General features: G+C 42.9%; 1 protein-coding gene across 1 annotated transcript in view; it reads right to left on the reverse strand.

Annotated features, from left to right (window-relative positions):
- Positions 1-17,400, reverse strand: part of ASXL3 (ASXL transcriptional regulator 3) — a 383,284-nt gene that overhangs the window by 305,185 nt on the left and 60,699 nt on the right. Inside the window, exon 10 of the mRNA XM_088536351.1 lies at positions 13,054-16,754. Within this exon, the coding sequence (XP_088392477.1) occupies positions 13,086-16,754 (3,669 nt within the window). The 3' untranslated portion in view covers positions 13,054-13,085. The remainder of the gene's footprint in view (positions 1-13,053; positions 16,755-17,400) is intronic.

The following is a 17,400-nucleotide window of genomic DNA, read 5'->3' on the forward strand; positions in this document are numbered from 1 at the left end:
GGAGGTGTAAAGGGGATGGGGCCGGAGTCTCTTCAGTGGTGCCCAGTAACAGGAGGAGAGGCCAAAAGCACCCCCTGAAGCACAGGAAGTTCCCTCTGGACACGAGGAGAAGCTTCTTTATTGTCACAACGGGTTGCCCAGGCTGTGGAGTTTCCTCCCTTGCAGACATTCAAAAGCTGTCTGGACAGGGACCTAGATAACATGCTGACCATTGGGCAAGGGGTTGGCCTAGATGATCTTCAGAGGTCCCTTCCCAATGAACCATTGTGTGATTCTATGCATAGCTAATAACAGCAAGATTTGTCTTTATGCCAACAGAATTTCCTAATTGTAATAAAGTTTTTAGTTCACTCTTAGAAGATTTTTTTTCAGTTCTGCTATTCATTTTCCAGCTGACAGCTCTGGAGACACAAAATTATATAAATAGAGAGGGGAAAAAAGCTTGCAGGGTTGTGCCTCCACATATCATCTATGCAACACAGCAAGTAACTCCTATACATCCTGACACACACATTGGCTTCATGTCCAGCTGCAAATTAAAAAGCACTCGGGACCATTGCCAGAGTTTAAACATTGTCATGTCTCCTAATAAACTGCTGGGATTCCCTCTGCCGAGACTCTGGGCCGTGCCAAGAGCAGCGCTCCAGGGAGCTCCTGAGCCTCTTCTCGAGGCAGAGCAGGCCAGGCGCCCATCCCAGAGGAGTATCCATGGAAAAACCTGGTTTTGGAGGCTAAGGGAGTTTATTAGCATAGACACGTGCTGTCCTGCACCAAGAATTTCCCAGCACACACCATTTAGCAGCTCAGAGCCAGTAGGGCCTGCTGGATAGCAAGGAACCGGGGGCAACGTCCTCCTCATCTAGGAGGGTAACACTCCCCAGCAGAAAAGGAGGACTCACTTGCAGGTATGAACTGTACGCGGGGTATAACTTTTATGTACAACATAAGTGCATCTGTAATTAAGAAGCAATAGCAATTAGTAATGTCCAAGTACTTTGGGACAGTCACAAAAAAAAAGCGGTGTTTGTTTTTCAAAATGTTGGATTATCATTTATTTCCTCTACATTCCTGTACCTGCCAAAGCTGAGACCTGACTGCTTGCTAGGATCATAGAAAACTTATTTATTTTCCACAACAGCCAGTTCTTGGGCAGGCAAGAGGAGGCATTACTGCCCTGGGATGGGATCAACAGCCTCTGCATTTGTTTTACTGCACTTTGGTTGGCAGTTCAACCAAGCACACTCCTCCTGCATACACACTCCTGCTCCAAAACAACCTCGATCCATAAATAAAATCACTGGGTTTCTTTATTTACCTTGCATATGCTCTGAATATTGGTATATCCTCCCCCCCCGCCAAAGTTTTCACATCATGCACTTCCAACGTTTTCACATGAGGTGGCCCAAAATCCTCTATTAACGCTAAAGGAAATAGTTCATTGCTGTTGGCAACCCAGATTTTTACATAGGTTAGAAAGAAACTTAAAATGAAATTCAAATCCTGCAGTTGTGAACTCATATCCAGTTACACTTTATAACACCAGGAAAATACCTACAAACTACAAAGCAAAGGAAAAGCTGGCAAAAATACATTAAATACAAAATTCTGCAAAATGTGCAGCAACGTAAACTGCCACTAGTTTTAATTCACTGTTTATGATCAGCTGAAGTAGTTCTTTGAAATGCATATTTTTCTACACTAGAATGGGTTTAATGCATTAGGTTCGCCAATATTTTAATTAAACAGATGCTATGTTCATTATTATTTCATTGTTATATAGCATCATTTTATTCAGGTCATTCTGTGATATTTAATACAGAAACTTTTTTTTTTTCAGAACTTGATGATAACTTTTACTGTATAAAAATGCTGCTTTCTTATTAATATGTTCTTCTGATCTTAATGTTCCTTTACTGTATGTTATTATTTTGCTTGAAGATCCTGAAATCCATTTAATCTTTTACTTTTTACTACTTAGTAATGATCAATAGGTATCTTACAATTCACTTTAATGTGACTTTGTGGACTAGAATTTTTCAGAATTTCCTTCTGTTTCTTGCTCTCTTCTTCAGAATTTCGTGTTTGAAGAAGAGAGCAGGGGAAGAATATCTATAGCAGAACAACAACTTCTGCTAACACCTGCCCTTCTTTCCTCAAGGAATGTTAGCATGCAGAAATGGCAGCTTAGAGCACACACGTGTAAAGGTGAAATCTGAAAGACCAAGCACAAAATTAGATTCAACCAGCCAAGGGCAAAAAAAGTAACAAAAAAGTCATTCTGGAAATATATCAACAGTAAGAACACCAAAGTGACCGTCTGCTGCTTGAAGGGGAGGGGGATTATAAAAAGGTGGATTATAACCTAATTATCACAGTTAATAAATACTGGAAGCAAAAAGCACCATCTCAGCCTTGAATAGGTTAGAAAATATTTGGATGAGTGATATGTTTAAAATGACATGGGCGTATGGCCCTCATTTGTTATCCCTTGAAGAGATGGTTGATGAGGGCACAGGGCCATGTAGAGTTTTATTTTAGAACTCAGGAAGGACGGGAGGGCAACGAGGAGCCGTGAAGGACAAATGGAAGTGCCCAGATTTCAAAAGAGAGAAAAGCAGGAGTGAAGGGAATTGATATCATCAGCTTTTTATCACCCTCTGGAAAGGAGCTAGCACAAGAGAACGGCTTGTGGGCGCCCCAGACATGAAGAGCAGAACAGCCACGGTCAGCTTGACTTTGTGAGGAAGAAGCCAGGTCAATCCAATATAATTTCCTTCCACGACAGAGTAACAGGCACAGCGGACAAAGCTGCATCAGATTTTGTTCTTGATCTCAATAAGGCTTTTAGCACTGCTTAAGTAATGTTTTGTTAAGCAAACTGGTAAAATCTGGCCTTGACCAAACTGTTATTCAGGCAGTTAAAAGCAGCTGGAAAATCATTACGGTTGGACTCGATGATCTTGAAGGTCTTTTCCAACCATAATGATTCTATGTTTCCTATATTGTCATAATGAGAAATATACCAGAATAGGTTCTGACATAACTCCATTTCCTTCCAACGTTTTCATTAATTATATGGACAATTGGACAACAACATAGTGAGTAATGAATAGGCGACTGGCCTAGAGGAGGTCCCCTTTCAACCTGAATTATCTTATGATCCCATGATCCTATTTTCCTAAATTTGCAGATGATACTCAGCTGGGAAGGACTATGACTTTGTTAGTGGTCAAGACCAGAGTTTAAAATCATCTTTGCAAGCTTAAGTTATAGTTTAAAATACTAGGATAGTATTGAGTAGCGATAAAAAGAGATTTTTACGCTTAGAAATAATTAACTGTTCAAATGTAGGATGGGGAAGAAGTGTCTAGAAATAGTTTTACTGGAAAGTCCAACCCGGACCTGAGTGAGACAGGCCATGGACAAACCAAGCGCTATTCTGGGAAGCAGAAACCGAATTTTACCCTATAGAGCAGGCAAACCCATCCCAGCGCTCTGCCCAGCTCCAGCTGATGTGAAGCATTCACTCCTGGGAACCGCGCTGCAAAGGATTTGAAGTAATGGGAGAGAGTCCACAGAAGATCAATGAAAATGATAAGAGGTTGGAAAACATGACCTATAAAGGAAGACTTCATATTAGGGTTGTTTAGCTTAAACAATGGAAAACCTAGAGACTAATTAACAGTCTATCTAATGGACTGCTGGGAAGAGGAAAGGAATAAGTTATTTTCAATGTCTGCAAGGCGTAGATAAGACTGAACAGGCTTAAATTGGAGCTAGGAAGATTTGGGTTAAACATTAGGATAAGCTTCCTAATTGCAAGAAAAGAGAAGCACTGAAGCAAATTGTCTCAGTGTCTTTTAAGCAAGGGCCAGACGTAGCAGTGCCAACAACAACACGGACACGGCTCAGCCCAGCATAGGACAGGGGGGACAGGCCGGCCTGCTGACTCCTGGCAATCCTGTGTTTGTGATCCTGTAATTTATGAACAGAAACGGCCTTCTTTCTGCATCATGAGAAATGCTCTAATACATAATCCTCATTTAGGCATTCTTCATGGCCCACTTTCCCAATGCCTTAGTCTCCTTTGGTAGTCTTTAAATATAATCAGTTTTTTTTTACCATGTCTCTTCAGCTGCAATCATCACATGCCAGAGACAGCAACTTCCTGTCACTGACATGTCACATAGATTTCTTTCTATTTCTCCAAAGTGTTATTTCATTTTCCGCCTAAATCTCTACAAATCCTTTTTTATTAAATATTCAAGTACCGGTGGCACTGGCGTATATATCATTCCTCTTTACTGTCACCTACACACTTCAGAAAGATCTTTTTATATTCCTTCTCTGAAAATTCAGAAGATGCAAGATACAAAAGTGCTGTGTCTCAAGTCCAACAACAGAGCCCCTTGAATCCCATGGCCATTTTCACTATCCTTTCATTTGATTTTAAATAAAATAAATGTGCAAATTAAAAATTTGGGAAAAAAAATGGAAAATAAACATGTGTTTTTGTGTTCTAAGTTAACTGAAATGGCTGCCACTGACTGCACACCTAGATTGCTTTTGCAACTTCTTACACAGCAAAGAATGTAAATCAGATGCTAGGCCTAGCCATCCAGGCAAAGACTATTACAAACAGGAGACTAAAGCAAGCGGATGAAACTCCTACTTAGGAAACCAAAATAAAGATCCTTATTTTGAAAAATGTTGAGTATTTTTTTAATTTCCAGCAACTTTTTAATATTCTAACTAGATACTTTATGGAACACTTTTAAACAGACATTTTAAAGAACCTAGCAATAAAGTTTTATAATGCTATACTATGAAATAGTTGTGGATCTTTTTTTTTCTTATATGTTTAAATCTTTCACCCAATTAAGAGCTACAAAAGATGTTCTTAATATTCCCAACCTGCACAGACGTTGAAATTTGGAAACAATTGGCACAATCATTTGTTCCAAAAACAAAACCGAACTGGGGTTCACTACTCTTATGCCAACTCTCTCCTTTTCTTGCTTATTTTCAGTGACAAAATATCTTCATTGGCTATGTTTTCCCAATGTCTAAGGACATTTATTTGGACTTGCTGAACTGTAAATACTCACTTCTGGACAGAACCCAGGGTAAATGGTCTATTTTGGCTGCTGCGGCTTCTCTGCTGCTCACACGCACTAAAATAGCTGAGGCTTGGACTTTTCCTCTCAATAACCTAAAGGAAGGCACACACATATTCAAGGATTATCACATTTTAAGGGCTAATTTTATCTTTATTCTCTTACCACGCTTGCAACACGTAGCTGAAGCCAATGGCTGAAAGGGGCAGCACCGTGTGCGAGTCTGTCCTTCATCCTCCAGATTTGTTTCTTTAAAAGCCAGAAATGAACTGGTGGCAAAGACCTTGTGCGATGGACGAGGGGTTGAAAGTTCACAATGGGGAGGAGGCAAAATAGATTTTTTTTTATGATGAATGTGAGCAGTTTGGGGAAGAATTTGAGGCAGTCGAGAGAGTTTACAGCAAGACCTAGTATATTCTAAAAAAATGTGTATATATGTATATATAAACACCCTTTTTATGTTAATAGCAACATAAGCTTACATCTTAGCAAGATTTCTTATTCATATAAGCCAATTAACTAAGGTATTAATCTTATTTTCAAACATGATTTTTTTTTCTGTGGCATCTTAAGCTGTCCTCTACCCTCCTGTACCCACATAAGGATGCTCAGAGCCACCTGTAGAAAATTCTTGGCTTTTCGCTGGAAGGACCCAAAGATTTGACTATGGAGCCTGGCCTAAGCTCTAAAAGACAGCTTAGAAAGGAGAGCTGTCCACAAAACTCACTTCTATCCAGGTTGTCATTACTCCTCCAAAACTAAACTCCAGGCATTTTCTCCCTCATGGGTTTGTGAAACCACTGTAGCAAGTCAGGCAGCACCTCCCAGTTGAGAGCACTGAACTGTTAATACCTGAAGTTAGTAAGTGTTTGTCATTTAACTGACAGATATAACAAACTCCTCTCCTAAATGACCACTATGTATTTTTACAATACAGCAAATGGTGTCCAGATGTCTGGGAGAGAATATCTCGAAAAATGCTTCTTTGGCTCCAGGTCCAGCCCGGTTTCCGCACAACCCAGCAGCACTATTGACAACCCATTTCCAAAGGCAGGTACCGGCGGGTACCGAGTGACTCCAATCGCGCTCGTTACCGTGTCCGGATGCCCCCAAAGGGGTGCCCAAAGCTGTGACCATCCCGTGTCACTGTAGGACAAGGGATCTGACAGACATCAGGCTGGTTGCAGCAGAGCCTCTCCTTGCCAGACAACTGAAGCACCATCACCTGCATCTGTGAAGAACCTCAATACAATCTATCAATCACGTTGCTATTTATCTTCATCCACGAGTGGCCAAGCAAACACCAGGAAAATGTGCCCGGCTTCTGGCCTGGGAAAGGGCTTTTCCTGGGCCAGGACGTCACCTCCATGACTGCAGAACCTTGCCAGTGCTCTCAAGGGTAGCTGCCAAGCGCAGGGAAAGATGATGTGCGCTTCGGGGGATCGTTTTAATCAACACAGCTTCAGGGGATCATTTCCATCAAAATCCAAGCTACAGGATTGCGGGGGGAAAGGAGGACTTGCTCTTACTACAGCAAGAGCCCCACATTGAAGTAACGGCAAGATTCCCAAGTATTTTCTCCCAGTGCACTGCTATCATAAAACAGCAAGGCACGAGAACCCAAGTGTCAAAGGAGATTGGGTCTGTACTGGAAAATAACTAATTAAATTAAATGACCCATTCTGGAATGAAGCATCCCATTAGGAAATGCATAATCCAGAACGAAGCATCTTACACTGAAGGACTACATCTAAAAAGCATAAAGCAATCCTGGAGGAATAAGAGATAACATCTGTATATTCCAGGTTGCTTTTCTGTGTATTCTGAGCTTTTTCTGAAGGACAAGACTGAAGAGAATCAGGCCATTTTTTTTTTCCTTGGAAAAAAGCAGCATGTTTTCTCCTGATGCCATCTGCTGGTTAAACTGCTCTGATGTGACCTAAGAGCAGAGCAGACCCAGAGATGTGCTCTAGGAGCAGAGCATCACAAGGATAACTACTGAGCGATACTGATACGGCACTTAGAAAGCACCACAGAATAGTCACATTTATTTTTCAAGATCAAATAAAAATGTGCAAAAGCATTTTACAGGTTTTAAAAATAAAAAGGAGAGGACAAAAGTAAGTATTTAAGCTCTAACAGATTAAGGGAATGATTTGATTTCAGTTTGCTTAGATGACAGATTGCTCAAAATTGGCTTGAAAAGCTGTAGCTGCCACAGGCCGACCTAGTCCCTGACTTTGCAAAGCTCCCCGGAAAGACAGATATCTCAGCAAAGTGAGATAATGTAAATAACCATCTGCATGTTTCATTAGGTGAGTTTCCTTCACCTTACGTGCGTGCTGGGATGTGAAAAAAACAAAAAGGTCCTCAGACGACAACCATGTGAGATGGCACCATCTTCTCCTTGGCTCCACAAATTCTGTCAGAAGAGGCTGCGGCTCCCGCTAACGAGGCCACCAAAGGCCACCGCAGTTCCAATAACCACGCGAGGAGGTTGGACAGAAACGAACTGTGGAGAGGGCTGTTTGTTCGAGCACGGCCTCGGAGACGTCTGCTCGCCCATTCCTCTAAGCAGCTCCATTCCCACCTCTTTGGCTCCACGCAGCGTAACCATGTGGAGGGTTTGTTTTGCTTAGACAGAATGGCCACTAAATTCCCATTTCCAGGAGATCTTGCAGGGTTTAACAGCTTGAATTTGAACCCACGGGCTTTTGTGCACGATGGACTTATGATCTCCTCTGCTGTGGGGATGGCAACGAGAGGGCGGCCCTGGATGCGTTAAGCGCATTCTGGACGCGGTTGGATACTAAAACACCCCAGACGTCGCTACCCGAGGCACTTTCATCCAAAAACCGTTCTACTTACAACAACTTCATATACAACACCTAGTTTTATTTTGCTATTATAGGATGATAATACTTGAGTTACATCAGAAGTCATTCCGACTTTGTCTTACATCATCATCATCATTTAAAACTCTCAAGTAGAACCATTCTTTCTCTCTCATTTCTATTTCACCAACCTGTACATACAATAGATGTGCACAAGTAGGGTCTTCTGCCTAAGGCACTGAACATAAAATAAGCAAATGACAAATACTATTTTATCTCTTTATTTTTTTTTTCAGAATATTTTAATATTGAAGCCCAAGTTGTTATTTTCAAGGGAAAAGGAAGGGAAAAGGAAAGGGAGAAGAGAGAAGTTATGAAGACAAATCATTTTATTTATGATTTTGTGAATGGTCATTTCTGTAGGCAATAAAATGTTCTGTATTCTTAAAAAAAAATAAAACAAACAGCACCATTAAAGAAAGCATGATCCCTGAATTCTAAAAAAAAACACTGTCTCAAAACCAAAACTTGTTAAAATTTCACCCAGTCCCATCTAGGTGGGTAACAACGCAAAGCATAACAGCATTGAACGGTAGCGATCCCGCTGAAATCACCTACTCCCCCTTCGGAAGATTCAGAGAACCATTTTCGGAGCTTGTCCTGTGGGAATAATATTTTCTTTGGTAGACGACTGAAGGAGGGTATTTACTTCACTGAATGTGGATGGAAAAAATACCTATGCATGGTCGGGATTTCCCCAGTAAATCTCTATTTCTCATGCATGTTAAGTATGAGTGGATTTCACATTGCTGTTATACTGCAGGAGTAATACTGCCCTATAAAGGCATAAGATGGCTAATGTTGAACAGATGTAAACATTCAGAATACTGACAAAAAAAATTACATACACACAAAAAAACCCTGTACTGGAAATGTGAATCGAGTTAAGTTTCTGTAAAGCAGAAAAAAATATTTTACAGCAGTACAAGAGAATTATGGCAACAAAGTAAAGCACTTTTCTTGTAACATTCATGAACAGTACAAATACAACAAAGTTATTCTACGGACTAAATTATCCTTTAACTATCAAATATAGTACAAAGCGAAATATTATGTGCTATAAAAGAAGCAGCTCCTTAAATTAGACTAAAAAATGCTTTTTTGTTGTTTTTTTCTGTTGGTTTTACAGTGACAGAGCATGACGACAAGAGGATTCCACAGACCCGGACACACTTAGCTCCACAGGGCCACACGGGACCTCGGGGCGTGCGGATGGCGCCGGGCAGGGCTGCCGGCTCCGACGCTCCCTCGCGGCGACGCTTCCCATGGCGGCGCCGCTGTCCGTCCCGGTTCTTCGCCGCACGGCGGGGGAAACGGCTAAACCAGAGGCCACAAGAGCTATTCCGGAGCTGTGTGTGTGCTCACAACGGGGCGGGGGGTGCAGCATCGGGTAATTTTACCTCAGAAATTGCGTTATAAAGCACCATATGCATCGGTTTGTCAGCTGCAAGGAGCCGCAGGGCCCCGGCGCGCCGTCCGCGCGCTGCGGCCTGCCCTGACCACACGCACTGCCCTCACGCAGGCCCAGGACACTCAACACCCCTCTATGGCTCAACCTTGATCTTTGTCCTTTAAACAGTTCCTTATTTCACATACTAGACCTCAGCAGGTAAATAAAACGCAAACAGGGAGTATTCCGTTCACTATTCATGTGGGTTTTTTGTGTATTTTTTTTTTAAATTTTACATTATTTCAAAGGGAATTTTTGCTTGGAAGGTTAGTTCTGTATGGAAACACACAAAAACACTGCAAATGCCCTAACGTTCTCTGCATATCTCACAGGTACGCAGTTAAAGAAAAAAGAAAGAGGGAGGAAGGAAATAAGAGTGTTTCTCCCTCTCTCTCAAAAGTGCTGCTCCTGGGGTAGGAGTGGGGGAACAACTTTGGAGATTAAAAAGAAATGGAAAGGATGTAAATAACACACGCTGGACACGCACACACACACGAACAAAGAGCAGTGTGAGCTTAAGCCATTATTTCACCACTTTTCAGTGCATAAACTATTAACACCCAATGTTGCAAACTACATGGTCATTAGAAAACATAATGACATTGGGCTTGAAATTTGGACAGTTAAACAAACAAAAAGGAATTGCTCAAATTAACTTCTGAATGTGATTGTGTTCTCATTTAAGAGCACGGGTCGCCTCTCTCCAAGCGTTTGTGTGATGTAAGAATCCAGGTAAGATTTCCAGTCGTACTTGGATTCAGTCCTAAACAAGGACAGAAGTCCTGAACAGGGCTCCTATATCATCACAGCTGCTTTTCAAAATTTTAATACCCTAAAACTATTAATCAGTAACAACACTTCACAACTGTCTCTAACTAATTGGTCAGATTTATTCCTGGTGCAACTTCGGTGACTCAAGAATGAAATCAATGGAAGTGCACTATGGAAGAGTTTGGTCAGTCGAATAATATAACATAGCACCATTCAGTCTAATGCCATTTAAAATAACATTTTATCATAACCTCACACATGCAAGTTGCAATCCTGATACAAAATGACAACATGACAGGAATGAAGTACCTACCACATTAGCCAAACCTTTATCCTTTGAACAAAGCAAAACGGTTCTGCGGCTGGAATTTATTTCTGCACTTTGTCAGTCAATACAAGAAGTATTTCAAGATGCAAGTACAAACAAATATTGGCTTATGTGCTGTGGACAGGAAAACCTGAGCTAGAAATAAGGATTCCCAGCTGGCTTGTAGAAACACAGGTTATTAGAATTGTAAGACTGGTTACTCTCTTTAAAGAAATAAATGTAACCTACCTATACCAAGTATAAATACAATACAATACAATTCCAATACAAAGGCTCCTCGAATATGAGTTTGATATGCATTAACTGGCTGTGCCCATGCTGCCCGTGAGCGTTCTCCTTGGCCAGCGGCTGGCATGGCACTGGAGGCTGATTTTCAGATGGTTACTGTTAGGTTTTTGCTTGGCTGCCTTGTCGTTTTCCTACCAGAAAACCTGAAAGTGCTGAGAAGCTGTTTCACATTAAGGAGCACTTTTGTATAGAAAAAATATACTATTGTATTAGCAACAAATGGCCTTTGTATCACACAGTGTCAAAAATCATATTGATATGTTGCTAATTACAACAAAATAGAATATAAGGGTGCACCGTAGAGCTTCCCACAGCAGGAATGTATGTCATCAGATATTCCAGCTCACTTTTAAGACAATAAATGGCATTTACCACGTTTGCAAAAATGGTCCCGCAAGAAAATACGTGTAGTTCCTCCACTTACTTAGTAGAACCTCGCTAATATGCACCAATGTCTGGGAGACCAATCACCCCTTATGAGCAGGTATGCAAACAAAGATCATATAAAAATGTATAGTGTAAAATGTAGCTTCTGTTTCTTAAACGTAGTCTTACCGTTCACATTAATATCTGAGAGGAGACAGTAAACGCAGCTTTACATACTTACTAAAACACTGACATCTAAGCAGTATTATGTCTCACATTCTTAGTACATCTTTCTCTGAGAACTCTGGAAGGTTTTTTAAGCAGACTGTAAGGTATTTGGATTAGTGAGGTTCTACTGTAATGGCAAAAATACCATTTCTCTTTGATGCTCGTATTTGGGCAGATCCAACCACAAACTGGCAAATGGATGACTCGCACTCCACCTTAAATGTTCTTGAACTGGGAGGAAAGAAAACGAAGGTATTTTCACCTCCCCAGCAACTGCATGTGCTTTTATCCCTTTATAATATTTTCCTTTTAAGTGACTACTGGCCCAAAGTTATTGTTGTTCTTCTCTGATGTTATAGTGGCTAATGCATCTGGAATGCAGCTACAGACCTAAGTGTAAATACAGTACTGGATAAATACTGAAGATTACTTTAAAGATGCAGTATCCCTTTTAAAAATGCCTTTTTATGTCCAATTTCTGAAAAGTAAGTGGCCTGTACTCCTTTAAGAAATAAAAAGGTAGTTACAAGTGATTTTCAGAATTACTTTAAATGACAAAACTCTGAAATATAATTTAAATAGAGAGTAATTCACAGAAGAGCAAAAATAACTCAAAATCTAATGTTCAACTCAATACACAATTAGAATCTTTCCTTAACCATTCAACATAGCAATGTATCAATTTTAGGCCATGGAAAGAGTAAAACATCCAGAACCTGTTACATAAGTCTGACCCCATATTTAGGATTGGCAAACCAAGTGGATAGATTAGAGAGGCAAAAACAGATATAAAATATTTGAGTAGGAAACCGGAAAACAGGATTCTAATCTCCGGTGGAGAAGTTGCTTTCTGCAGTCTCGACCGAAGCCAGTCAGATTCCAGTGCTGGTCCCACCAACCCATCACGTTTACAAATCTTTTGCAAAGAGTCAACAAGAAGAGATGATGATTAAAATTTCAGTTCCATAATCCCTGGCAGGCACATGAGGGAATCTCTATCAATCTAACTTCGTTTTTTTGCTAGGTGAACTGGCTCTGTTTTAGCCGCACACAGTAAAAGTCGATCGAAGAAAACCAAAAAAAAATGCAAACCAACTTAGATGCTATCACGACCGATAACCCACACATTTCCACCCCACTCAAAATAAGAAGTCAGTATTCAGTGTGTTATTCATTCTGCATAGCTTTTTTCTGCATTTTTTGTCGAGTTAGTCTTCCATTGATCCTTAACCTGCGGCTTGTGTTAACCATCTAAAAAGTGGGGGAAAATGTGCTGCACTTTGTGCAAATAAATAGAAGCTGGGAATGACATGCATTAATAGCTGCTTTTTTTTTGTTGTTGTTTTGTTTTCTTTAACATAACAAGGGAGCTCATAGAAGCCTTAGGAGCAATGCTGTCGTTTCTTTTTAACTAGTTCTACATATTTCCTCTTCTTTCCAGGGAATGTCAATCAGGGAGGAATAACTAAATTCTGAAAGCACCGCAAGGAATAAAGTCAAAACCAAACCAAACCAAACCAAAAAACCAATCGACCAACTGAAAGCCATGATTAGCCACGGCCTAACCTGTCACAATTGCTCCGTTTCTGGGTCCTGCTCTCCCGTGCTGACACACAAGGGATACTGCATCTTTGATCCGGTTTCTACCGTACGACCAGGCAAGCTACACACAGTTTGGAAGGCCCTATGCAGTCATCGTGACAGAAGGCGCCGCAGCCTTTGCACACAATCATGGCTTTCAGCCTGCAGGAGCATTTCAATTCCAGTTCGTCCGCGTTGCTGCTGTCAGCGAATTTCTGCACGGGCATCGGGGCGCTCTGGCCGGGGAGGCCCGCGGCGGCGCTCGAGCCGCTTCCTAAGATCCCCATGGACTTCTCGATGGCAGACGCTGCCCGTTTGAAGCTCGTGCTACCAAAGTGTATCGTCGGGTAGTTTCCACAGAGCTGCTGCTGCTGTGGGTGCTGCGTCTGTATTTTCGGAGCAGCGAGTTGGGGGAAAGGCTTCTGCGGCTCGGACAGCAAATAGGAAGAGAAATCGGCATTTTTTAATGCAAACGCTTTCAACTGTTCCTTCACTTCGTTCTGATCATAGGAAGCTTGTTTCACCATGCCCAGTTCGCAGCTGCTGCTTAAACCTTCCTCAAAGGAAATGGGTTCAGATTTTATATTGCTACAGATGCTTGCTGGCTGAGGCCAACCAAGTCTTTTAGTGGTTTCCATGGTAACCGGCGGTTGTTTTTGATCGGAGGGGACTTCGGCACTGGGGTGGGGAGGGGGGGGAGGCGGCAGGGGCGGCGGGGGAGGGGGAGGGTGCGCTAGGGTTTTATTCTGCAGCGTTTGAGAGGCACTGGCAACGTCGTCACCTTCCTTAATCTGGAGATTAGGGGAAAACACGCTTCCCAGCCTCAGCTGGTGAGCGGCTGCGGACATAGTCACGTCTCCCAAGGCCTTCTGTTCCAGGTGTCTGCCGAAAGCAAAGGCATTGCAGCCAGGCGGGCCTTTTGAAGCGGTTTGCAGCAAAGCTGCCGTAGGAACGGGGCCTCTTGCAGCCATGGACATTTGGTAAAAATGCTGTCTGTGTGAGGTACTAGCTTCTGCGTGAAAGCTGCCGTTTTTATCAACGTGAAACAAGCTCTGCTGGAAGCTGCACGAAGGCAGCGGCCTCTTCTGCTGCTTGATCTCCGGGCTGTGAGCGACCCGGCTCTGAATCGTGTGCTTGTTCAGCCACTCCTGCTTGAACGGCTGACCGTGCCCTAGCTGGTTCATGCTGGAACTAATTACACAAGGAGCCGCTTTAACATCTGTGTCCATTGACACCTTCCCAGGCTCACACTTAATTTGAGCGTGCTCCCCCACGGTCCTGGCCATCCTCTTTTTCGGATGGTTTTCCCGCTTCCTGATTTGTAGCGGGGCTATGCTGCCTGCCGCAAATCCTTTCCCATCCGGATTAGGAGAGCTGGAAGGATGCTCAGCGATACTTCTCTCGGACGCTGCCGTTTTACATACTGAGGTAGTTTGCAAAGGCAAGGGGAGCCTGTTAATTTCCAGTTTGGCCCCAGACCTGGGCTGCGGCAGCACTTTCTCCAGGGGTAGATTGCCCTGCAGCAACTGCGTCACCAGGGGGTTGTTGGCCTCCACTGACGACAGGCGGCAGCCAGAGCCCCCAGCGCCTGACACTCTCTTCAGGGTGTCCGTTGTCAGTGACAGAGGGTCCTCCATGGCATCGGTAAGGGATGTCTTGGAGGTCTGGGCTGGCTGTACACTTGTGGCTATTTCTGCAGGCTGCGTTGGCATTTCGGGTCCCGTAAAGTCCTCGGTGTCCATCCTGAAGCACTTGTCAGACTCACTAGTCTCCGATTTCACGGGAACAGCCATGCTTGTCAAAAGACTCCTGGATTGCAGTTCAGACATCTGCGTGTAACTGGAAGGTTCGGTTTTGACATTTTTCAAACAGTTTTGCTCAGCATATTCTTTATGCTTATGGGAGTTAAGATGGCTGACCACTGGCTGGTCTGTGTTCATGGCCTCTTCGTCATGCCAACAAATTCGACTGTTCGTGTTATACTGACTGGCACAGGCAGCATCTGCTTCACTTTTAAAGGCTGAAGGACCTCTTAACTGCTCAACAAAACCTTGGCTGGAAGCAACCACCTCAATTAATTTATCTTGAGGAGCAAGAGGCACTTCTCGAAGACCGGAGCAACTTGCCTGCAAGTTCTTGCCGTCTTGCTTTGCTGCAATGGTCATAAAGCTGGAACTGTGCTCAAGGCTTTCATTAGAAACTACTTCAGGCCTGCTTATTACTGAGACCTGAGGACATGCGATACTTTGTAAGGCAGCTTCTGCCCTCACGGGTCTGCTTTGCAGGTCTATGCTGTTCTCTGCACTTTCAATAGAAGAAGACAGTGACAGGCTGGAATTCAGATTTGTGGTGTGGTCTACAATGACTTTGCAAGGTATAGATCTATTCATGGCAGTTTGCGTAAAGCTCACGGGCTGAGATTTACCCGTGAGATCCATTCGGTTTCGCGCTCCGGAGCTTTTTTCTAAGAGATCAGCATTTAATTTAGTAGCGTTATCGTAAGAGCTTATTGTCATCATGTTACCAGTAAACATTGAAATGGGTGGCCTCGCAACAGAGTCTGCTACTGCAACAGCCTCACTGCAACTCAAAGCTGCCCTAGCAGTGGTGTGAATGGAGACAGTGCTTTGCTCGTTGCACCCAGTTATGGCTATCTTATCAGAAGAAAATCTGTTGGTAGTCCCCACCGGGGGAATCAGTACAGAACTACCAGAGAGATGATTTGGCAAATTACTGGCAATAGATGAAGCTGGCACAGTGGCATAGTGACTGGAGACTGCATTGCTCGCATTGCTACTTGGTAGTGGCAACCTTTTGTCCTCGATGGCACTCGATAAGCCCGTGCTCTCTATGGAGACTGGCACGTTACTGTTATCAATGCATTTTGGTGCAACGGCTATGCATGCCGTATCAGCCCCTTGGATGGATTTCAGCATATTTAGATTACAAGCTGAAACTGCTGTGTTTGTACTGTCAACAGACATTAAAACAGAAGATTTATCAACAGAACTTGCAAAAGAAAGTTCTTTAATTGCTCCAGACATAGCAGTGCTGCAAGCAGACACAGAGACTGAATTTTTATTATAAAGCACTGGCACACTGTTATTTTCAGTAGAGGTAGATGAAATAATTTTCTCACACGATTGTGGCATAGGTATATTTTCATCAGAACTGTGCACCGGTATGTCAGTAGCAGGTTCTGGTAATGTAGCTGTGTTAAGTGACTGCTGCAATAACGCCGTAGTCTCCCGAAGATGAGCAGATTTGTTGCTAGGGGACCTGCAATTAGGATTAACTATAATGACACCAGTAGAACCTTCAATCTTTGTATCAGTGGAAGCCGGGATCTCTAGAGATGAGGTACTTTCCTTTGAGTTGAACTGTGACTTCGTTTCTTTGTTCGTCTGCAGTAAGTGAGCTCGGGCTTGGTGCTTTGCAAACAGCTTGGCCTTCGTTTGCTCCTTGATGTGTGCCAGTGTCCTCGTCTTCCCGCCCTCGCACGGGGTCCCCATCGCTCCCGAGACGATGCTCGCCGCCGCGGCCACGGCTGCCGCCGCCGCAGCTTCTCTCTGTGCTCTTGCTTGCTGAGCTCGTGCTTTGATATCTGCAAGGGTTCTAGCCCCTGTGTTTCTCCCGCTGCTCACTGATGTGCTCGGGGAAACTCGAGGTTCTGGTTTGGAAACAGGCTGGCTCTTTATGATAAAGGGTGGTCCAATCTTTGAGAGTTGAATCTACGGGAAGGAAAAAAAAAACAGTATTTTTTAGGAGATCATAGATGTGCTAGAATCTTAAAAGACGTGCTATCTCTTAAAAGGCTCAGAGATGGATAGTGAAGGGAAATATTGTTCAGCGCAGCTGGAAAGAAAAATGATAAAAATTAATTATATTTACACTGCTGTATTTTATCATGTTCTGGCAGGAATAATGGACACCTGTATTAGCCTGGCCCCTTTGACAGGAATAAAGAAGGCTGAACCGGATGACAAGATAATGCTTATCTGATAATGCCAAACCTGTTTGATCTGCAGTGTATCCGATTGAGAAGACCAACAGACATGGAAAAAAGCCCCTATTACTAAGCACTAAGCTGCAGATATGTGAAAAAAAATAAGCATCTTGTAGTGCTTTTGCTCTTTGGTCTCCACTGAGACATGAGGAACTGCCTGGCTTCTGCTTCATTCAATGGGCAATCAATCTTACCTCTACCCAGGACCCAGAAAAGTCTCCACTCGCACAGAACATGCTACACCCCAGAACTTTTTAATTAGTAGGATAAAAGTGCATCACCAGAGGATGCACCTTTCCCTTCCTCACTCACAATTTTGAGACACCCACTTTAGTGCATCCCTGGCACACCTCCTGCACTACTGCAGTTCA

The sequence above is a fragment of the Tinamus guttatus genome, unplaced genomic scaffold, assembly GCF_059628265.1.
Source record: "Tinamus guttatus ecotype Peru unplaced genomic scaffold, ASM5962826v1 Tinamus_guttatus_pri_ptg000659l, whole genome shotgun sequence".
NCBI classification, from domain to species: Eukaryota; Metazoa; Chordata; class Aves; order Tinamiformes; family Tinamidae; genus Tinamus; species Tinamus guttatus.